Below are 22,730 nucleotides of genomic sequence, written 5' to 3'. Positions count from 1 at the left end.
CTCTGGAAAGTTCTATAATCACTTCATGCACAGCACAAACTCAGCCCAGTTTTTGATTATTCTATTACTGATTGATTTGATATGAGGTAACTGTTGAGGCCTAATTGCCTCTCTTGGAGAAAGCCCTTGGAACGCAATGCTGCATCTCCTCCACACAAGCAACTAAACCTATGGACAGAAACTACAACCGGCTCTGAGATGCACTCAGCAGACTCCGTCAGGCCCACAGCTCATTCTAAGGTCTAAAAATATTAAGTTCAGAATGTCACAAGAATGTAGAGAACGCTCTGAGGTTTGCCAGTATGTGGACAAAAGACGCCCCTAGTAAATACCTGCTTTCCCTGAGAAAGGTTTGCAAGACCGTATGGTGAGGCCAGTTCCACAATGCTCTCAGAGACACAAGAGAGATGCTATGGTGAATTTGTAAAGTTTTGGCTAAAAGAATAACATAGAAGAAAGACCTGGGGGAAGGGGGGCTGGGAATAGGACGCGTCACCAAGGTCTCCCGGCAGGTGCAGGATCTCTGCTGCTAGAACAGACCTGACTCTTAATCAGCCTTCTGTGGCACTGCCCTTTCATTAGCTTTTCCACTTTAAGGGAACACAGATGGCGGGGCCCAGGCCTGAAGCTTATGAAGAACGGATTTGCTCCCCAAAGGTGCTCGAGAAGCTTCCAGTGCATGAGGTCTGCCCGGACGCCTGAACTCGCCCAGCGAGGTGCTCCTACCCGTGGAGGCTGCTCCCCAGACACGCCAGCAGGGAGTCTGTTCAGCACACCTGGTAGGGACGGGAGTGGCCCGTGGCTCCTCTTCTTAGCCCCTGACAGCCACGCTTTTGGCTGCTTGTCTTTATAACGAGCACCCCAACAATCTCTAAGGGCTAAATATTTGCCACGGCTCTGGCATCTGACAAATCACTAAGGTCTCGCAGTGCATGTATCAGAATACATCCATCCCCGTTTGTTCCCTGTTAGAAACGCCGCACCTGCCGGACAAGGGCACGAACAGGAATACCACTTAACCGCTAACTGTTGCAGTCGCACATTCACTATTACTTCACATTAGTTAACAGTTCTCAGGCAGTTTGCTTCAGGATAATACAGTGCCTGCCCGCCTTCCCCAAGCATCCTCGACCCTGGATTCAAACGGCGTCCCAGTCCTCCGTTCAACAAACAAATGAAACAAGGAAAGAGAATCAGAGACCTCATGTGAGGTTGTTACATACGGTTGGCAGAATTTTTCTGCTTTCAGTTTAACAATGACAGTACACACACTATAGAATAATTTGTATTCAAAAGTATTTTGCCTTCGGAAGCGCAACAAGTGACATGTTGGAGAATATTGTAGGTGTTTTGCTCCTGGCTGAACTAACGCATGTTATCGCTGTCTTAATTCAAAGAGGGTGTTTCATCTGTGTTAAGAGCAGAAAGTCCTCTCATAGTAAAGATGTAAGGACTAGCCTTTGTTTGCAGTCAAAGAACCTGTCTCTCAAATAAGTAGAATATCCATTTTACTGGGATATTTTCCAGAAAAGCAAGGTCAGGCTGTACCCCAGAGCTAGTGTCAGCTGTCAGCTCGTCTTTATTGGGGAGGTTGCCTCTTTAACCAGCTTAAAAGTTGCCAGGGGCTCTCCCCAGACTCCACAGACAGCCTCCAGCCCCACCTCAAGAATGAATGGGGGGGGGGGGCGGGGAACTAGTCCAAGCGCCTCTTGCTCTCTGTAACATCACCAAAAACTTGAAGATATCCTGTGGCAGACTCCCTCCTGGCAAAAGGACTGGCAACCTGAGAGCGAGCCCCTCACCCTCCCGCACCCGAAAAGCCGTCGTCTGGACCACACGTGCTCATTCCTGCAACCCCCGAGTTCCCAGGCCTCCCTGAGGATCTGAAGCCTCTCTGGTGTCGCGCTCACCACCCAAGACATGCCCACAGAATTCAGCCCTGAGGACTCACGGTGCATCTCATTAAAGGGGCTGTGAACTCGAGCCAGCCACACCTGGAGGGTCACCCGCCGACGTCACAGTCGGAACGCGGTCCCAGCGCGCCTGGCCGGCCCTCCCAGGGAGACAGTGCCGGCCCGGGAGCCAATCAGCTGCCGCCCAGGCGTTGCCATGGCCACGCCGCAGGTTAGGACCTCGCCCGCCTCAGCCAGGCAGCCAATCGGCAGCCGCCTAGCCGTTGCCATGGCCACGTCGGCGTGTTAGGACCTGCGCACGCGCACAGGGGAGACTCGCCGGCAGCCCCAGGCCCAGACCTCGCGAGGGTCCCGGCAGCCGCCCCACTGGACACGGGCCGCGGCCCGGTTCCCTGAGCGGCCGGCATGAACCGCAAGAAGCTTCAGAAGCTGACGGACTCCTTAACTAAAAATTGCAAGCATTGTAAGTAAGAATCAGGTGCCGGGTGTGCAGAGACTCCTGGGCCAGGTCCTGTCCTGCCCGGTGCTAGTGTCCCGCCTGCAGAGCCTGAGCGCATTCGGAGCCCTCTCAACGCCCGACCCTAAAGAGAAGTCTGGAAGGGAACACCAGCATCAACTCCTTGGGGCGGGCACCCCCGGCACCCATGATCTTAAGTCGCATTTCCAGGTATCCAGGTATCTAGTGCTGTACCCGCACACATGCACATACTTGCTTCTCAAACCTTCTCTTAACTTACCCTTATGTTATAGAAACGTGATTTATATACCCTGGAGACACATGTGGATTTAGCTTCAGACACAGGTGGAAAACAAGCACTAAAAACCACCGAACTCAAGAAAAGTAGCCCAACCAACAGCTCTTCTTAGAGCAAATCAACTGACAAGGTCCAAGTTTGGGGAACTACCAAGAGATCTATAAGGGAAAATGGTTATCAGTGGTTGAACATCCTTAGGACAGATACGGTGAAGTGGCACAGAAACCTGTATCTCAGAGCAAGGAAATGTGCCTGGAAACCAAGGAGCTCAACAAAGCTAAAAACATGGTAAAGAATCTGTTCCCAACTCTAGACCCAACTTTCCAGCAAAGTAAAGGATTGGACTTGGCAGGTGGCAAGATGGACACCTATTGAAGACATCTGCTCCCCTCTCACACATATTCTGAAAAGTGGTCCTAGAATTTCACAGGTAACTTTAAAATTATATTCGGACTGAAAAACAGGACTGCGTGGGCAAGGAAGCTATGGATATGGCTTAGATGAGGGAGATATCTGATGAGCAATCTTAGAAGTTGAGTGCTGATTGCAAAACTACTGCCCCTTTGAAAAAAATAGAAGCCATAATCCCAAGACGACTCCCACTGTGCAAAGAAAGAACAAACATGTTTTGATGTAGTTCTAGAGATTATGAGATCTAGTGCCTTCTAATCATACTTAGTATCTAATATGATGAGTGGTAGGAAATCCTGTCAGGATGGTGCTGGAAATAAAAGTTAGGCTGTGAATAAGCATCTTAAACATCTAAAAAAAGTCATTCTATAAGATATTATTTGGGTTATTATAATCTGATGAGAGTTTTGTCCTGTTGTTTTTCTTAAAATACTTTCATTTCTGGGAAAAGGCCAGATCTTAAACATCTAGTAAACATTTTAAATAAACAATGCAATAACTGCTATACACAACGAACACTGAATTTGATTTAGTTCCTGTTCAAGTGAGTTTTCAATGTATTGCAGATATTCTGTGAACACATTAAAAGGTAAGTGAGGGCTTCCCTGGTGGCTCAGTGGTTAAGAATCCGCCTGCCAATGCAGGCGACACTGGTTTGAGCCCTGGTCCGGGAAGATACCACATGTGGAGCAACTAAGCCCGTGCACCACAACTACTGAGCCTGTGCTCTAGAGCCTGCGAGCCACAACTACTGAGCCCTCGCGCCATGACTACTGAAGCCCACGCACCTAGAGCCCACACACCTAGAGCCCGCGCACCTACAGCCCGTGCTCCACAACAAGAGAAGCCACTGAAATGAGAAGCCTGTGCACTGCAACGAAGAGTAGCCCCTGCTCGCTGCAACTAGAGAAAACCTGCACACAGCAATGAAGACCCAATGCAGCCAAAAATAAAATAAATAAAATAAATTTATAAAAGGAAAAGATAAGTGAAAACATGGCAAGAAAACCAGTCAACTCTTTTGATTTTTGTCCTACATAAAATTTTTAAAGTGAGCCGTAAGAACCTTGATGATTACTAGTTAAATTCTATAGAAATAGTGACTAATCATGGGCGTTATAATAATTTTAAGTTTCTTTAAACAGAGGACCTTTCTTCTAAAGTCAGATTTCCTTTTAGTTGCCAGGTGATAATCCCACCAAGATGAAATGGATAGAGTTTGTAGAATCAAAGAAGAAAGTATCTTAAATGGTTGTCTAGTTAATCCACCATTCTGCAGATCTGATCTGCACAGCAGACTTACACCAATCCAAAAAGATGAAAATCTATTCTCAAATTTCCTTAATTTCATTTAGTATTGTATTCTTTTTTTGTTCAATATTTATTTATTTATTTGGCTGCGCTGGGTCTTAGTTGCGGCACGTGGATCTTTTAGTTGTGGCATGATATAAGAAACATTTCAGCAAGAGAATTTTTCCTATGGAAAAATTACCCATCTTGGATCTTTTGGGGAATAAATTAAGCTAATACTCTTTCATTTTTATTTCAGCTGAGAAGGAAAAATGGCTAATCAGCATCCCCTCAGCTAGCATTTCATATATGTGATCAGACTGCATCATTCTTCATGCAAGTTTTTCTTCCCCAACCATTAACATCACTTTTTATTTTTAGAGTTTTTTATTGTGGTTCAATGTACATAACATAAACTTTACCACTTTAGTTATGTTCAGTGCACCACTCAGTGGCACCAAGTACATTCACATTGTGCAGCCGTCACCACCATCCATGTCCAGAACTTTCTCATCTCTCCACCTGAGACTCTGTCCCCACTAAACTGTTGCTCCCCACTTCTCCCTCCCACAGCCCCTGGCACCCACTGTCTACTTTTTGTCTCTATGAATTTCACCACTCTGGGTACATCATATAAGTGAAATCATATAATATTTGTCCTTTTTCATCTGGCTTGTTTCACTCAGCATGATGTAGTCAAGAGTCAGGCAAGTTGTAGCATGAGTCACAATTTCCTCCCTTTTTAAAGCTGAATCATAGTCCATTGTATGGATGGACCACATCTTATTCATCCACTCATCCACCCATGGACACCTGGATTGCTCCCACATTCTGGCTGTTGTGACGACTGCTGCTATGAATAATGGTGTACAAGTATCAGAGTCCCTGCTTTCAATCCTTTGGGGCAAATACCCAGAAGTGGAATCACTGGATTATGTAGTATTTCTGTGTGTAATTTTTTGAAGAAGAAGTGACATACCATTCATACCGTTTTCTGTGGCAAGTAAAGGCTCTTTTTAAAATTATAGCCATTACATTATTTTCTACTATTTATCAATTTATTTACTAAATCATTTGTTTTCCAACGTTTTGAATGTTGGTCTTAAATTGTGGCACCCCAAACTGGAAATCGCCCTCAAGCCTATCCTGGCCTGCAAGCTGAGGTGGGATTTATCCATTTCTTTGGGCTGTTTTCCCTTAAATCACACAGCTTCCATCCTGGTTTTTAAAAATACTCGACCTTAATTTTGTCTTGTTTTGAAATAAGATTTTCCCCATCTTCCACCTTTACTTCATATTTAAACTCACCTTTATGTTCTTAATGCCAGACACTAATCCTTCTACCTACACACCTTGGACAGCCGATGGGGACACAATTAGCTCAGTGTTTACAGCACCGCCCTCTATGCAGTCGTGTGTATGCAAGCATGCATGTGTGTGCACACCCTTTAGACAAAAAAGTCCTCCCTCCAAAGTGCTGCAGCATGGATGCCTGTTAATTTCCATCCCTCACAGCGAGAACCTTACTGGGTGCTAGAATATGCTTAAATCCTTCTTTATTGGAAAATAGGCGACTCTGATTTCCAAAATCTGGCTCACGGCTTCACGAAGGCTAATGTGAGATGAAAGTTATTGCCTGGTTTGGGGGAGGCTGGTATCTATTTCCAGGGAAAAGTTAAACTGTAAATCTTACGAATGCCTATAATCAAAATGCTGGGGGAAAGTTACCATTTTTAACATCACCATGGTTTCTTAGAATCAGACCCCACAATCCGCATTCAGGTGACCTGGCTAATGTTATCGTCCTTTTTCTACATGTGACTCTGCACCTACATCTGTTTGGAGGGAAGGCTGCTGCCCTTACTTCAGTGGGAACTTCTGGGTAGTGACCACCCTCTGTTAACCTGAGGGTCACGAATCTCAAAGGAGGATCGTCTGCTGTTGACAGCTGCCCATTGATGATTCCAGCGTTGTTTGTCTACAAAACTCATTTGTGCAAAGTTTAGGTTGGACATTAAAGATTCAAAGGCGTTTTTGTTATATCTCAGTTTCATTCTTTCACAGTTAATGAATTGGAAGTGAAATGCCTTATCACTCTTTTCTATCACGTGGTGGGTGTTGTGACAGAGCGGCAGGGCGTGGTCGTCGGGCTGGATCGGAGCGCCTTTCGGAACATCCTGCACCTGACATTTGGGATGACGGACGACATGATCATGGACAGAGGTGAGCGACGTCAGTGTCTAGACGGGCCAAATCCAGCAATAACTGGGAAAATCAGTTTGGAGTTTGGACAAACTCTGGGTGGGAAGCTTCATGTTCTGTGTTCCCAAATCCATTTGAACATAAAAATTTAATTTTTATATTCATAGGGAAGCATGGTAGGGAAGAAGATAGAGACCACTCTCTTTGTGTATTTAGGAAGAGGACAAAGTCAACTTGAATAACTAGGTTTCCTTTCTTTACATCAGAAAACCAAAACTATTTAGATTTCTACTTAGTAAATAGAATAATAAATAATAGTTTTAAAAGGACATTTAAATTTCCTTACATCATCAAGAGTATTCCAATAAAAATTAAGATATAGGGCTTCCCTGGTGGCGCAGTAGTTGAGACTCCGCCTGCCGATGCAGGGGACGCGGGTTCGTGCCCCCGTCCGGGAGGATCCCACATGCCGCGGAGCGGCTGGGCCCGTGAGCCATGGCCACTGAGCCTGTGCGTCTGGAGCCTGTGCTCCACAACGGGAGAGGCCACAACAGTGAGAGGCCCGTGTACCACACACACACACAAAAAAGATATAATCTTATCTATCATGTAATAGCAGTACTTTTCTTGGGTAACAAAATATAAAATTATATGTTTTATGTTCATATATCAACAAATTTAATGTCCCTATATGTGTATATGTTCATTGTTGATTCATGTATTTAGATATTCAGAATTTACTTGTTCCCACAAAGTATAAGGGAAAATGTGAAAGCTTAAGTAAAAGAGTTTTCCAATGTTATGACATCTTAGTTTCCTCCTTTATCAAATGAGTACATGGGACCATATGGTCGTGAAGTTTTGCCTAAATTTCAAAAGTGTGTAGTGCCCGTGCGGGTCCATCACTGAGAATAGAAACGCAGCACAAGTGTCATATTTCACTTCTCTCTTTTTTTTTTAGTATTCCGAGGGTTTGACAAAGACAATGATGGTTGCATAACTGTATCAGAGTGGGTTTATGGATTATCAGTGTTTCTTCGAGGAACTCTGGAAGAAAAAATGAAATGTAAGACTTCATCTTATCCTATTGGTTTATACGTTATGATAAGTACATCTGAAGAATGTAAATCAATGTCCTCCAGCCCAGCCAGTGGCTGGGTTTGTCTGCTGTTTGCTTGGTGTGAATTCCCATCAGCCTCTTTTATGGAGCAAGTTCAGGTCAATAATAAGGGTTGAAAAAAATTAATAAAAAGGCAACTCAAGAAATTCTGAGGCGGAATCCATGCCAAGCAAGACCACACAGGCGTGTAGTGCACATGCTGACCACGTACACATGTGTTTAGGTATTAAGTGTTGTACATATTTTGTTACTCAAATTGTCATCATACAGCATCGATTCGAGTTTCTGATTCTTAGCTAATTCCTAATTCATCCCAATGAACTCTGTTTAAGAGGCACATTTCAATCCGTTTTCCAAGGCTTTCACGATGAGAATGGTAAGTTGTCGTCCCTTGGCCTGCTCTTTGAAGCTAAGTGTAGGAAACTTTCTGAGGATTGTTGAGTCTATTCAGTAAGCAGACATCAGGCGTTTATTAGGGGAATTGATTGCACTGAGGCCCGAGGCTTGATAAAAACACCACTGGCGCCCTGGGCCTTGAACACCATCAGAGCCAAGGCTGCCTTCCTGGCCGCAGCACATTCGTACTTCTTTCTTGAAGATTGCTTTGACGTGTTTGACTTGAACGGCGACGGCTTCATCTCGAAGGAGGAGATGTTCCACATGCTGAAGAATAACCTCCTGAAGCAGCCGTCCGAGGAGGACGAAGGAATCAAAGACTTGGTGGAAATAATCCTGAAGAAAATGGTACGATGGGTAATTTAGAGTTTTCTCGTGAAATCCACAGATATGGGGTAGAAATAAGAATTCAGATTAGAGTAACTCTCAGTTTCCTGCCTGGTGAAAGACAGCACTCGGACTGTGCTCCTTTATCATAATATGACAGTTTCTTTCAATTTCAGTACTTAGCCTCATACTTTTCTGACGTCTTCTTTGTGAACACTGGGCCATGAGAAGACAGTGTGTGTTTGTGTTGTGTTTTCCATGTTAACTGCGGTGTGGCCGGTCGCCCCCAGGACCACGACCACGACGGGAAGCTGTCCTTCGCAGACTATGAACAGGCTGTGAGGGAGGAGACTCTTCTGCTGGAAGCGTTTGGACCGTGTCTTCCTGACCCAAAGGTAACGGCACTACGTTCACAGAACAGTGACCAAAATGTCATGTAGGAGCCACAGCCCAGGACTTCTTGGTTTGGCAAGTGGTCAGATGACTCACGTTCGCCCGCAGAGAACAGCTTCTAAAAAGAGAAAGGCCGCCTAGGAAAAGGGGCTGGTTCATGTCATTGTACTAGTGTAGCCAGGTGCGACTTTTTCATTCACTGACTTGTTTTTTCCTGTAAGAAACGATTATTGAAGCGTAATGTGGGCCAGAAACCCGGATGAAAAGCTCCAGGGCTGCACTCAAGAGCAGGGAAAAGCCAACATGAAACTAATCACACAACAGTGTGATAACCGTTATTATTACACTAGTTAGTGCCTGGAGCAATGCTCCATCTCTGCCAGCAGTGCCAAAAGCGCTGTGCCTGTGTGGTTTCACTCCATCGCCTGACAACCTTATGAAGTAGGCAGTACTATTGTCGTCATTGTACAAATGAGGAAACCGAGGCCAGGAGGGTTTAGGCAACTTGTCCTAGTTCACCGGGGCCCTGGTGCTGGAGCTCAGGGAGGTATGTGTAGTCAAGAAGGAGCATGGAAACCGGCTGCAGGGAGATGGGGCGATCACTGGAGGGACAAGGAAGTGTCCCTGGGTCTTTGCGGACACAGCGGTCGGCCAGATGCACAAGGGGGAGAAGGGCCCAAGCAGAGAGAATGACATGCATGAGCGAGGGAAGTGGGGGGGATACAAAGGAACCTGTATTAGAAGAGCCTCTGGGGTCACGAGACTGGTGATGAGGCTGGAAGACACAGAGGGCCACGTCCGTGGAGCTCGGAGCTGGTTTTTCTTGAAGGTCGTGAGGAGTTGTTGGAAGATTTTAGGCAGATGGAGTGATGCGATATATAGATATTACCCTATACCCACCCACCCCAATCTCCAGTCTGTCTCTCCAGCTGCCTTCTTAACATACAGAGTAGATGATCTCAATAAACTCTGGATTTCCCCCCAAACTTGCCCCTCCCCCAGCCTCCCCTAACTCAGTAAGTGACACCCCACACACTCAGGTGTTCAGTCAAAACCCTAGGAGTCATCCTTAACCTCTCTCTTGTAACACTTTCCGCTACTCTTTCAAAATAAGCCCTTGAATATAATCTCTTCTCCCACGTCTGTTGGCCACCAGCCTCCATCAAGTCGCTGTCATCAGTCACCCAGCCCAGGTCATGCTTCCACTGCTGTTCCCCTACTGACTGTCCTCCACAATATCCAGTACATGTAAGAACACAAAGGCTCTCATGCCCTTCTTGGGCTCGAGCCCCTCCCCAGTGGGCCCTGAAGTCTGCACGAGGCCCCTTTCTCTCTTTCCAGCCACGTCTCCTGCTGTGTCCTGTCCTCTCTTCCCCTGGAGCCCCCCCGGCCACCTACCCTGCCTCCCTGGTGCCCTTGTGCTCACCGTGACCGCTGCCCAGAACGTTTCCCCCAGACCTCGCCTCGTTCAGTCTCTGCTCAGAGGCTGTTGGTCATCTTCACTTCTCCTCCATCCCCGACCCTGCTTCCTTTTCTTCATAGTTCTTATCATCACACAGAACGTATTTACTCACTATTGTCTGTCTCGACGTGTAGATGTAGGTCCCTAAGGCAGGAACTTGGAGGGTTTTCACCATATTTCCTCACATGTACTGTGTAGCACATGGTGGGTCCCTAGTAAATGTTGAGTGGATGGATGGATGGATGGATGGATGGATGGATGGATGGATGGATGGATGGGTGGATGGATGGGTGGGTGGATGGATGTGTGGGTGGGTGCATGGGTAGATGGGTGGACAGGTGGATGGGTGGATGGATGGGTGGATGGGTGGACGGGTGGATGGACAGGTGGATAGATGGGTGGGTGGGTGGTTGGAGAGATCTCAGAAGTGCCTGATGGAGAGTCCTGGATCTATGTCCTTCCATCTCCTCAGAAACTCTATCATTTACCTTCATCTTTACCCTACATCTTCAACCTCCTTCCTCACTACTAAAACCTTCCCACCAGAATTTAAAGACCTAAACCTGTCACATCTGACAAACAAAAGGGAAGGAATGGAGGGAGGGAGGGAAGAAAAGGAGAGAACTTCCCCTAATTCCACACCTGCTTTCATTTCCTGTCCAAGGCTTGTTTTGTCACAGCCAAGCATCTTGGACGAATTGTCCATATTTATGACCTACACGACCATCGCTTCTTCCCGCCCCCTCTTGCAACAGCTCTTGCCGAGGTCACCCCCGCCTTGTTGAGAAAGCCCAGGTGGTAGGCCCTTGGGTTCTTGTCTTACTCGACCTCGTCCCTCCCCCACCCCCAGCTCTCCGTCCAGAGCCTCCCGCTCCAGGAGGCATCTCCCTCGCCGTGCTGAGCCCCCTGGACCCCCGACGCGCACGCACTCCTGCAGCCCCCACTGCAGTGAGCTGAGCTCCCAGCTTCTGGCCAAGAGCCTAAGCTCATGGCGGGGGCTCCTGGGAGCCAGGCCATGTGGTCTCGCCCACCCTGCGGGCCCAGAACCAGCGCTGGGCTGGAGCGGAGTCCGCGCCTGCGGGTGAACACGCAGCCCCCCCAGGTCCCCGACGCCACTCCTCCTCGGTCACTGCCTGTCTCTTCGGATGTTAGGAGGCCTAAGGAACATTTTTTGTTTATTTTTTTGAAAGTCTGTACTAATTTGAGCACTTTCATTTTGCAGAGCCAGAAAGAATTTGAAGCCCAAGTATTCAAAGATCCAAATGAATTCAATGAGGTGTGAATTCCTAAATGTCTTGTTGTCTCAAGTGAGTAGAAAAAGAGGCTCATCCGTGTTGTGTATTTTTCCTGCTTAGCTCAGAAGGTGATGGTGAATTGCGTGTTTGGTGAGAGGGGTCAGGGCTGACTGACATATATCATTCAACTTTGGTGTAAGATGCCACTAAGCTAGACGAAGACAAGGAGTTCCTTATTAGCTGTGGTTGGGTTTGGCCAGATGAGTGAACACTGCAGAGACAGGTTATCACCTAGACTGTCTGTTGACACATAACTGTCATAAAATGTTTGTATGAATGAAATGAATAGAGAGACTATATCATCATGAGTTATTTTCCTCACGTCAGAAAGATGCTGGGCACATGTTTAAAAATCACTGAAACTCTTGTCTCTTCCTCCCACCCTCCCTATCCCACGGGGATATATGTATGCATATAGCTGATTCACTTTGTTATAAAGCAGAAACTAACACACCATTGTAAAGCAATTATACTCCAATAAAGATGTTAAATAAAAAAATCACCGAAACTACTGAATTTCCTTTGGAGCAGTAAATAATCAAGATGGCATCCAGAGCACAATGATTCTGGCATTTAGCATTGAAACGTCTTTCTGCTGGGCCCTGAGGGAGATTCAGAGACACGGAACCTGTCTTCATACGATCTGTGCTACTGTTGGAGGCGTCTGAGGGCACAGCCCGCTGCCCAGAGCGGCCCTGGGTAAACATCAGGGATGGACAGTACCACGAGACACCAGGAGGCGAACCCATCTGTGGGTGGGCGGAGGCGGGACGTGCTCTTCCCTGGATCTGAGGGCCGAGGCCTGGGTGCAGCTCTCAGCTTCCCTCTGGAGTCAGCCGGGTGCCTCCCTTGCCGGCACATGCGGAGCTCCCTCTCTGCCTGGCTCTGCTGTGTCTCCACCTGGACCCCATTCTTGGTCCCCATCCCCCGCCCTGCCCCTCAGTGCATTCCCCCCACACCTGGGACTCCCCTTGTGCAGCCCCTCGTCTGGGGTCACATCACTCTGCGCCCACTGGCCAGGAAGCCCTGAAGACAGCCCTGCCTTCCCCCTGCCCCCCACTCTCCAGCGGGTGCCCCTGGGCATCAGGTGGCAGCTTGAGAGAGAAGGGCTTGTGAGGCTCTTTCCCTGCCGTTCGCATTTGGATATTCCCATATTTTTGCTGTTACAAATACTTCCCGAAATGAACTGGCCTTGTAGATAAATCTCTTCACATGCATCATCGCTTACTTACTTGGGGTAACTTTGTAGAAGTAGGAATGCTGGCTTTCAGGCCTGCATCATTTTGAGATTTCCAGCGCATGTGACCTCACACTCTCCGGGAAGGCCGGCTGGGCCAACGCAGACCCCGTCCCTGTGCCGCACCGTCTTTTAACTTCTTTGCCAACGCGTGGGCCCTGACTGACGGTGATTTGAACTCCTGATGCAAAGAACTAATGCTTTGCGTCTGTCCCTAAACGTCTTGTTGTAGGTTGGGTACAAATTGACTTCCACGTGGATAACCCTGTTTTATTACTTTATTTAAAACTAAAAAAACCTTTAAAACAATTCTCCGTAGTTGCGGTGGAACTGAAGAGGGTGCCAGCACCTGGGGGAGAAGCCACAGCCTCCCGGGCAGCTCAGCGCACGCCCTGCCCCCTGCCCCTCTTCCAGACCTGCCCCAGCCGCCTCCGCCTGCACCTTGCTCGAGAGTCCCGGCCTCTCTTCATGCCACCACTGTGGTGACTCAGAGGACTTTAGCACCAAGGAGTCACTCGACTCCAGGGCAGCTCATCCGAGTACCCGCGTCCCTCTGAGGACCCCTGTGTCCTCGTGCTCCGCGCTGGGCCCCACTGCCGACCTCCGCCCAGGCTCAGCCCGTCCTGCCCGCTCGGCACTGCGCCTGCCTCGGGGCGGCGGGGTCGGGCTGCGGGAAGCGGTCATAACCTGGAGAGTTGAACGCAGCCTTCCTCTCACTGGCTCCTCTAAGAGGGGCTTCCCTCCCCTCCCGCCCACCCCACCCCCGCGCCCTGGGAGGCCCCTCTGGGGGGCTGCGTGGCCTCCACGCAGCACAGAGAGATTCTGTTTGGGAAACAATCCTTTTGTTTTTCAACTACAGGATTTGAAAGCTATCACTGAAAACTGGTAGTCCTGCATTCTTAACCTGCAAATATCTTTGGGAACAAGATTGCACTTGTGAGAAGCCAAGCCTGCAATTGCCTGCATTATAAAATCATCCAAAACATTCATGAGTCCCACCTCGGGCTAAGCCGGGAAGGGGGGTGGTAACCCAGCCTAAGTCTAAGTCAGCCCCTGGCCTCGCCTGGTCCGCAATGTGGATGAGGGCTCCGCGCCCTGCGATGCCCCTGCCGTCCCCCCAGCACCGGGCATCCCTGTGACGGCCCCTCCCCCCGGCCCAGCAAGAGTTATGTCACTCTGAATGAAAGGAGATTGTTCAAGGGAATTCCCATCGCATACTCTCGGAAACTGTAAAGACAGCCGTGTCTAGAGAAGGTTCCTCCAGGTGCACCTTCCCTGATGTGTTTTCTCACCGCCCCCAACCCTCCCAGTTGTCAGGGTTCACATGGGGCTGCTATAAAAGATACATAACGGAATAGACTTGTCCCCAGACTAGCGTTCGTTACGGTGCACTGACTGTGCAATCGCCTGGCAATGCCCAGAAAGGGCAGAAGTCGCGTGCGTCCCCCACCTCAGGGGCGGCGCTCCATCCAGGTGGATCACAGGACCTCCTGAAGTGTCGCCAGTCTCGGTCTCCACTGAAGGAGGAGCCGTCCCCAAACACACCTGAGAGCCAGCCAGGAGGTGCCCGCTTCCCAGCAAGAGGAGGGGCGGCCGGGCTGGGGACAGCCTGGAGACTCCACATCGCCTCCCCACAGGCGTGCACTGCTCAAGGTCCCCACGTCCTAAGCGTGGCTTCCTGTGCCCTGTGCCGCCCACCGAATCCACCAGGAAAACGCTCCTCCCCCGAGACCCGCATCCCCTGTCTGTCTCCACTTCCTGCTGCCTGGCCGGACTCGGCACCCCTGCGGGAGAGGCTGTCCACCCAGAGGGCGTTTGACAAAACTGGGTGGCATCCAGGTCATCCTGCCCCGGGCCTTGCGCACCCGTTTCCTGTCCCCACCCCCAAGTCTGGTGTGGAAGAGGGCACAGTGGCTCAGAGCCCAGGGCGGCGAGCAGGGACAGATCAGGCAGAGGGATGGGCACGACCTCTCTCCAGTGGCAGCAGGGGCCGAGCCACCACCTCCTCATGGGAGCGGTCAGCCTGGAGCTCAGGCCCGTCCAGAGACTAATGACAACCATCTGGTCCCTAATAACCTTTAGATACAACGGAGTCAGAAGAGGAATAAGACAGTCCCTGTGACCTCAGTGACACACCATACAAAACCCCAACAAGCACTTTTGCTTGAGGTGTCACGCTAAATGCTACGCAATCACCCCACGCTTCCCACTCGGTCCTGGGGGCAACCAAGGGCATGACCTCTCATCTCATCCGAGATCCACTGTCCCTCCAATGGAGGAAGTCAGGGTTTAGGGAAGTCAAGAAACTTCCTCCACGCGCCCAAGTGGTACAGAGCCAGGCCACACGCAGCCCTTGCCTGGTTCAAACGGTAAAGGCCTTTCCTCACGGTCGTGGACGGGGACATCTAGTCTTCTTGCCGCTCAGGGTGACCGAGGACAGCTCCCTGCAGAGGCTTCCTGGAGGCCGGGCCGCCACGTGGTTTAGGCGCACAGGTGGGACCGCTGAGCCTCTCCAGGGCTCTTCATGTCAGAAACACCTGGGAATGTTCTTTCTTTCATGGAATTTCCAATTTGCATGTAAAGGCGCCCGTTTCCGGAACCAGGAGCAGTCAGGACACTAGGCTGGGCCCCTCCCAGCCACGAGGGCAGCCACACACAAAGGGGGGTGGGAGGAGAGGTGAGGCCACTGCGGGCTGCTGGGGGGACGGCAGAAGCCCTCTGGGATGGGGAGGGCTGGACCCCTCACCGAGGCCAGGGCAGCGTCAGAGAGATTTCCATGTGGAGAAGCAGATGCCAAGGAGCCGAGGACACGGGATCCAGCAGCAAACGCAGAAGTGGTGACGGGGCTCTCGCCAAGTGCCAGGAAGCAGCCCAAGGACCCCAGCCGTGGGGAAGGGCAGGTTTGTGCCAGGCCCCGACTGCGGTCCTGCTCTGACGGCCCGACACGGGCCACGTGGACTTGAACATCTGACAGAAGTGCAGAGTGATTTGTGGACGGTGGGGGCCAGAGTGTGCACCGTGCATCGAGATTGAGAGGGGAAGCTGTGGTCCCCTCAGGCCAATGCGATCGGGGCTGTCCTGGCAAAGCTGGGCCTATGGTCACCCTGCGCACAGGCTACAGATTACCCCACAAGTGCAGCTCACATAAAGTGGGAAAAGCGCCTACTCTGTCTGCCTCCATTTCACCTCACAGGGTCTTTGAGAATGAGTAAGAATAAGCCTACGGTGCCGTTTGGTAAACTGTAAAGTGTGATATGAATACGAGATTAATAAAGGTATGTGGTGGACATGAGGGCCAGTGTTCTCACCAGGGGCTCGTAGGTGATGAATAAATAAGAACACAGGCAGGGCTTCCCTGATGGGGCAGTGGTTAAGAATCCGCCCGCCAACGCAGGGGACACGGGTCCTAGTCCTGGTCCGGGAGGATCCCACATACCGCGGAGCAACTAAGCCCCTGCGCCACAGCTACTGAGCCTGCGCTCTAGAGCCCACGATGCACAACTACTGCGCCTGCGTGCCACAAGTACTGAGCCTGTGAGCCACAACTACTGAAGCCCGCGTGCCTAGAGCCCATGCTCCGCAACAAGAGAAGCCACTGCAATGAGAAAGCTGTGCACCGCAACGAAGAGTAGCCCCTGCTCACCACAAGGAGAGAAAGCCCGCGCGCAGCAACAAAGACCCAACACAGCCAAAAATCAAATCAAATAAATAAATAAATTTATATAAAAAAATACAGGCAGCCTTGACTTGAAGAACCCAGCTCTGGGCACTCCCTGTGGACAAATGTGGGGCCTCACTTAAGTGATGAAGCCAAAGGTAGATGAAGGATGTCTCTAGAAACACCTTCAATAATCTAATGTATTTAGAGAAATGAATCTCATGAAGCCAGGATAAAACTCCAGTGGAAGCATCACTATGATTTTCATTAACATGACACTCTTGGAGTCTTGTTTTAACGAAATTGCCCCCCTGTTAACACACACACACACACACACACACACACACACCACCCTCATCACAGACTCACAGAAACATACAGTAGTTTATTCCCTTCAAGAGGAACATTCGAGTCCCTTGAATTTTCCTCTCACCCCAAGATGCCACTAACCCCAAAGCAGTCAGCACCGTCCCGCTAACGTCTCTTCCTGACAAACCACACTCAAAGCTCAATGTGCTTGTTGTGCCGTCTCTAAGGTGCTGAAATATTACAGAGGAATTAACAGGATGTAGGGTTTGCATGAAAGCACAAGAGCCTAAAAGCCCACTGAGTAAACATGAGCTTGCGTCCAAGTTATGGGAGCTCGAACCAGCCAAGTTCATACCTGGGTCTGCTTGCCATGTTCCTAAACGGGACAGTGTAAATTTGACTAAGTGCAGAACAGGTTTCTTGCCTCCTTGAATTTCTATATATGACTTGGTGCTGATTTTGACTCGTAAAATTCAGGAAGGAACACAGCAGCCCTAGAAACTAGGGTCAGTCCTCAGCGGGGAAGTGGAAGCACCTCCTTCTTGCCAAGGACTCTGAAAACCCTCCTGCTGATTTGTGCACGGTGCCCCAGGTCCGGTGTCTGCAGACCACAAGCCAGGTGAGAAGAGTCCCACTGCCCCACTTGCAGGGAGCACAGAGTCCAGGAAATCGGAGCCGCTGTTGTCTCGGAAAGAAGGAGGTGGGGAGGGGGCGATGGAGGGAGAGGAGGGCCGGGAGGAGGGGGGGCGGGAGGAGGGCATTCCCGGACTGGGAGCACCGTTTTCACAGTGAGAATTTGTTTTAAAGAAAACAGGTAAGATGGAGAGTTAAGGGGCAGCACGTCCCCCCCTCGCCGTGCCGGGTAGGAAATCCTGGCCGTGCAGAGTCTCGCCACCGCGGGCAGAGCAGGATGCAGAGCAGGCCGGGGCCTGCAGCCCAGCGCCAGGTATGCGGCCCCGCGGCAGGCGCACCCACGGCAGGTGCAGCGCAGCCAGTGCCGCGGCCCCGGGACGGGAGCCCTGCAGGTGCGGTCGGGACACGTCCCGGGTCTGCAGGAAAGCCACGCGGCTGCCGAACAGCCAAGCGCCCTCTGCCCGCAGTCCCGGGGTGCAGCGGGGGTGACGCCCGCGGCGGCTCCCGGACGGGGCACGGGCGGAGGGGGCCCCGGGGCTCCTCTCAGCAGAGGCGTCTCTGGACCCCCGGCGCTGCCCGCCCAGCCCTCACACCGGCACCCTCCCGTCCACCTTGGGCACGCGGCTCCCCCAGCATCCTGGCCCCGTGCTCAGAAGCCCCAGAGCCTCCAGCTGCCACCCGAGTCCCCTTGGCGGGCCCAGGAGCCACCGCACGTTCACACCCACCCACCCACCCCGGGGGGGACTCGTGGTTCTTTGTTGAAGGGCCACTCAGCCCCGATCCAGACCTGTAATCAGAGGCCGTTTTGCAAATAAGCAACTACCGAGTACAGCTGGGGACAGGAGGCAGAAATGGAGGCGCGGGACGTCTTCAGGCTCCCAGCGCTTGGTAGGGGGGCTCCCAGCCCCGGGGTGAGGCTGCTAGACTCTAGGGGCGGGGTGCGGGCATGGCCAGGGCACCTTACACTGTTTAAAATCCCACGGGGCTCTGAGGCTGCGGAATTGCTCCAGGGCTGGGTCCAGGGCCCCGGCAGGACGGAGTGGCTGGTAAGGGAGGTGTGGGCGCAAAGAAGACAGCGCCCAAAGGCAGCGAGTGAGGACGAGGCGGCCGGAGCCGCCGGGCCTTCAAACCACCCGAGTGGCCCAGCTCGGGGCCGCCGAGCCCTGTGCCCGCCGTGTCGGGAGAGGCCCAGGACAGGGGCAGGCATGGCGGGCAGAGGGGGCAGCAGGCGGGCTGGGCAGAGCCGGCCCCTCACAGGCCCCGCGCCCTGTGGCCTGCAGGCCGCGGAGGCCTCACGCTCTTCTTGTGTCTCTCCTCTGACGCCACGCCTCCCCTGAGCTCCCGGCGGCGGACCGCACCTGGGCAGGTGGGCAGAGGGGCACCCACGCAGGGCGGGGGTGGTGGGCGGCATCCCCGTCGGGTGACCGTCTCCCGGCGGCCCCACCCGCCCCCTGTGATCCTGGTGCCTGCGGTCCACCCGGGGCGGCTGCTCCAAGCGAGCCATGTCGGGACCTGCTGCTGCGGGGGAGGAATGCCAGGCGGTCACGTCCCTCAGGTACAGATGGGGTGAGTAGTCACAGAAAATCTGAATCGGGACGATTCTGGGACCCCAGGATCCAGAGGTTGTGATCTGAGGTTTTTCTCCCAGAGTACACGGAGCTGCAGGCGGTGCAGCCCTGCGCCTGGGCCTGGGCGGGGGGCGCAGGTGAGCTGGAGGGGCCCTGAGCCCCCGCCCTGCCAGCCCTGGGGCTCCCCTGCGTCCCCAGGGTCAGCAGATGCGCTTCTGGTCAGGCACCGGGCAGGAGCCCCCCTGCGCACCCGGTCCCGGGGCCCCAGGTCCCTCTGGGCCTCACTTCACCCCATGCACACAGTGGGGGCCACAGGGATGCCTGCCCGCAGGGCGTGGGTACCCAGGTAGGGGGAAGACAGGGTGCACACGGAGGGCACCGGGCACAGGACAGACACTCCGTCCAGGTCGGCCCTGGATTCAGCTGCGCAGAAAACTTCCCATGAAGGAAGGTTTGGTGCTTTGGCTGCGTGTCAGGGACTTGGACCCGCCGGGCTCTCGGGAGGGGCAGTGAGGCTGAGGCTCCTCGGTCACCCTCAGCAGGCAGACCCACTCGCAGGGGCCCCTCCAGGGGTGGGCGTCTCGGGGGGGTGCCTGGAGGAGCCGGTGTTGGGGGAAGTGGCGTCCTCGGACAGGAGGGAAAATGCCTTCCCCGCGTGTGACTCAGCGACACGGTGATACGCTCTCCTTCCCCAAGCTCCCTCCTCAGCAGCACTGTCGTGTCCCAGGAGCACACAGGTGACAGGTGACGTCCAGGGACAGCCTCCTGCGCCTGCCGTTGACCTCCGAGCCTGTCACTGCTGAGCGGGTCTGAGCGCTTGTCTCTGGTCCCAGTGTGAGCTGTGGTCTTGCGTATGCGTGTGTGCATATGTGTCTGTGTGTACGTGGTCTGCGTGTCACGTGTGTCTGTGTGTGTAGGCATGCCTGTTCACGCACATGCACCTGCACTCCCCCAGCAGGCCTCCTCCCTCAGACGCTGGCACCCTCGCCCTCGGTCCCGCCTGCTGTGCCCTCACCTGGCATCCTGGTGGCACCTCCAGGTGTGAGTAGAGTCATCCCCTCCCGCCTTTCTCCATGTCCCCCCCAGGAGAGGGTGAGGGCGCGGGGCACATAGCCTTGGGGGCTGGGGCTCAGCCTCCACCCTCGAGGCCATCCCGTAGAAGTGGCTCTACCCCTGGGTGGAGGTGCTGCCCCGCGAGGACCCGGGGCTGCCGACCTCAGAGAGGATGGACAAGCCAAGCCCGTGCGGCGAGGCTCACAAACAACAGGGTCGTCCTGAGCTGGTCCCTTGAATTCCTCTGCTTGGAAGAATCCTCAACCCTGAAAAGTGTGAACAGGTCGGGGGCGGGGGGGCACAGCCGTCCTCCAGAGCCCACGGGGGGCAGGGTGAATGGGGGAGGGGGAGGCAGGAGGGAAGGACTGAGTGATGAGAACAGGGGAGGGACCGCAGGAGCCGCCAGGCAGGTGGGGACATGCGTGTCCCGGGGGACATGAAGGAGCGGCTGAGCACAGGCCCCGGGGAGCAGGGCGGGGCCGCCTGGCTCAGTGGGGTCCAGGCCCCCCACCCCGGGCACACAGCTCGTAACCCAGGGCAGGTGGCACAGAGCTCTCGGGCGGACGTGCCCCTCGGCGCCAGCAGGAGTGACAGGCAGTGGCCCAGGTGAGCACGACAGAGCGCCTGGCCGTGGGGGGAGCCATGTGCGGGGCCCGGGGGCTCATCCAGGGTCCAGCGAACGCCGGTCTGAGGGAGGCGGCCCCTCTGCCTGCAAGGGGAATGAGGCTGCGCAGCATCTGCATGGCCCCCGGTGCGGCCACAGCTCAGGAAGCTGCTTAGGATGCAGACGCGCAGCTGCACGCGCCGGGCTGGTCCCACAGTGACGCACGAGGCGTGGGCAGCTCGCTCGGCTTCACGCCTGGAGACCAGTGGGGCCCCGGGGGGATTTCACAACACGCCACAGGCAGCAAAAGGAATCGTGTATTTGGCCTGGAGAAGTGAAAACTGAGGTTTGATTTGATTGCAGGGGGCCTAAAAGAACAGCAACAAGAAAATGTGGGTGGGGGACAGTCATCCAGATGTTAACCTAATTTTACGCACACATAAAGGCATTTTTTACAAAGCAAAACGGCATCGACTGCAGCCAGAAATTATTTGTCAAGACACAGTGAAGGGACTTCCCTGCACAGTGGTTAAGAATCCTCCTGCCAATGCAGGGGACACGGGTTTGAGCCCTGGTCCAGGAAGATCCCACATGCTGCGGAGCAACTAAGCCCATGCGCCACAACAACTGAGCCTGCACTCTAGAGCCCATGAGCCACAACTACTGAGCCCGCGAGCCACAACTACTAAAGCCTGTGAGCCTAGAGACCGTGCTCCGCAACAAGAGAGGCCACCTCAATGAGAAGCCCACTCACTGCAACAAAGAGTAGCCCCCGCTCACCGCAACTAGAGAAAGCCCGTGCACAGCAACAAAGACCCAACGCAGCCAAAAATAAAGACACAGCGAAGAGGATGGTCCTGATAGACTGGAAGGTGGGGGGATGGGGGCTTATGACGGGGGAGGGTGGAGCTGCTATGCCCTCGAGGGGCTGCCAGTAAACCCGACACTGGGAGGTTTCACCCCAATAGAGTGCCACATGGACGAGGTGGCCCAGTGGCCACTCACCCACAGGTGCAGCCACAAATGAGCACAGAGAGGCCGGGGGCCTCCGCAGACGCCCCAGAAGCCCCTCGTGTGTCTGCACAACCCCACACTGTCCCGACCTCCCGTGGGAGCCCAGCAACAGGGCCCTGCGCTTGCTGTGTCCTCCGGCCGAGATTTAATCCCGCAAGAAAATGCTCCTCCCCCAAGACACTCATCATGGTGTTAACCTTCACCCCCTCCGGCCTCGTCGGCCTGCATGGCCCCCACCACATGGCCCAGCCACACGCGTGCGCACACACACAGCACGCACACACGCAAACACACACACGTACACACACAGGGTCCCTGTGGGAGGGGTTCCCAGCAAGAGGACGTTTGGAGAAAGGGGTGAAATAGGACACTTCCTCCACAGCTCCGCCCCGGCTCCCGCCCCCCCAACACCGCGGGGTCCAGCGCCCGGCAGCCCCAACAAATCCACCGAGCGCGAAGGACGTACAAACGCCTACATGAAAAATTCCAACCAGGAAACGCAATGTTAAACTCCCGCCGCCGGCGAACACTCTGTGCACGTCGGCCACTGCTGTGGTCGGAAGAGCTCGTGGCAGGTGCACTGTCATCAGCAGAAAGCCTTCCCGCTGCCCTGTCACTGGTGGCACATCACAGAAGCAGGACGATGGAAGACCCTGCAGCCAAATCCTGGTCCATGAGGCAGGCGGTGGATGGCGCTCGGAGTGGCCTCGGAGCCTCAGCGGAGTCCCCGCTCCCCTCCCATCCCTGCACGCTGCCCCCGGGTGTGTGCTGTTCTTGCTTCTCAGCATCCCTCTCCCGGTCGCCCTGAGCAAGCCCATCCCTGGAGATGTCTCTCAGAGCCCAGAAAAATTACCAAAATGTTCAAGGTCCAGGAGCAAAGAGCACTTGACTTTACATAACGCTTGTGTGTTGCTTCTGGTAGGAAAGCAGGACCAGCTGCCCCCAAAGAGCCTCAGCAAAGCCCTGTTTCCCTGACGGTCGTGTCCCCTCCTCCAGGGCCACCCCTAGGGTCTGAGCAGTTAGAGCCAACGGGCATCGTCATCAGTTTGCTCTTGAGAAGCCGCGATAAGCAGAGGAGCTGACGGCAGCA

General features: G+C 53.2%; 1 protein-coding gene across 1 annotated transcript; it reads left to right on the top strand.

The window, feature by feature from the left end:
- The first annotated feature begins 2,227 nt into the window (after nucleotides 1-2,227).
- On the top strand, nucleotides 2,228-12,105 carry CLXN (calaxin). The gene is made up of 6 exons (XM_081258726.1): nucleotides 2,228-2,376; nucleotides 6,434-6,592; nucleotides 7,533-7,637; nucleotides 8,290-8,435; nucleotides 8,705-8,809; nucleotides 11,492-12,105. The coding sequence occupies exons 1-6, from the start codon at nucleotides 2,319-2,321 to the stop codon at nucleotides 11,549-11,551; spliced, it is 633 nt and encodes a 210-aa protein (XP_081114852.1). The 5' UTR covers nucleotides 2,228-2,318; the 3' UTR covers nucleotides 11,552-12,105.
- Nucleotides 12,106-22,730: the final 10,625 nt, after the last annotated feature.

This window comes from Mesoplodon bidens (assembly GCF_964165515.1).
Source record: "Mesoplodon bidens genome assembly, chromosome: 16".
Classification (NCBI taxonomy): domain Eukaryota; kingdom Metazoa; phylum Chordata; class Mammalia; order Artiodactyla; family Ziphiidae; genus Mesoplodon; species Mesoplodon bidens.
The sequence above is the reverse complement of the archived record's forward strand: the minus strand, read 5'-3'. Positions and strand labels throughout refer to the sequence as shown.

Bases quoted from the DNA above. Each gene is read 5' to 3' on its own strand.
- CLXN (XM_081258726.1), top strand. From the start codon at position 2,319: ATGAACCGCAAGAAGCTTCAGAAGCTGACGGACTCCTTAACTAAAAAT. The intron at 6,593-7,532 runs GTGAGCGACGTC...TTTTTTTTTTAG, and splicing joins CGACATGATCATGGACAGAG to TATTCCGAGGGTTTGACAAA. The intron at 8,810-11,491 runs GTAACGGCACTA...TTCATTTTGCAG, and splicing joins CGTGTCTTCCTGACCCAAAG to AGCCAGAAAGAATTTGAAGC.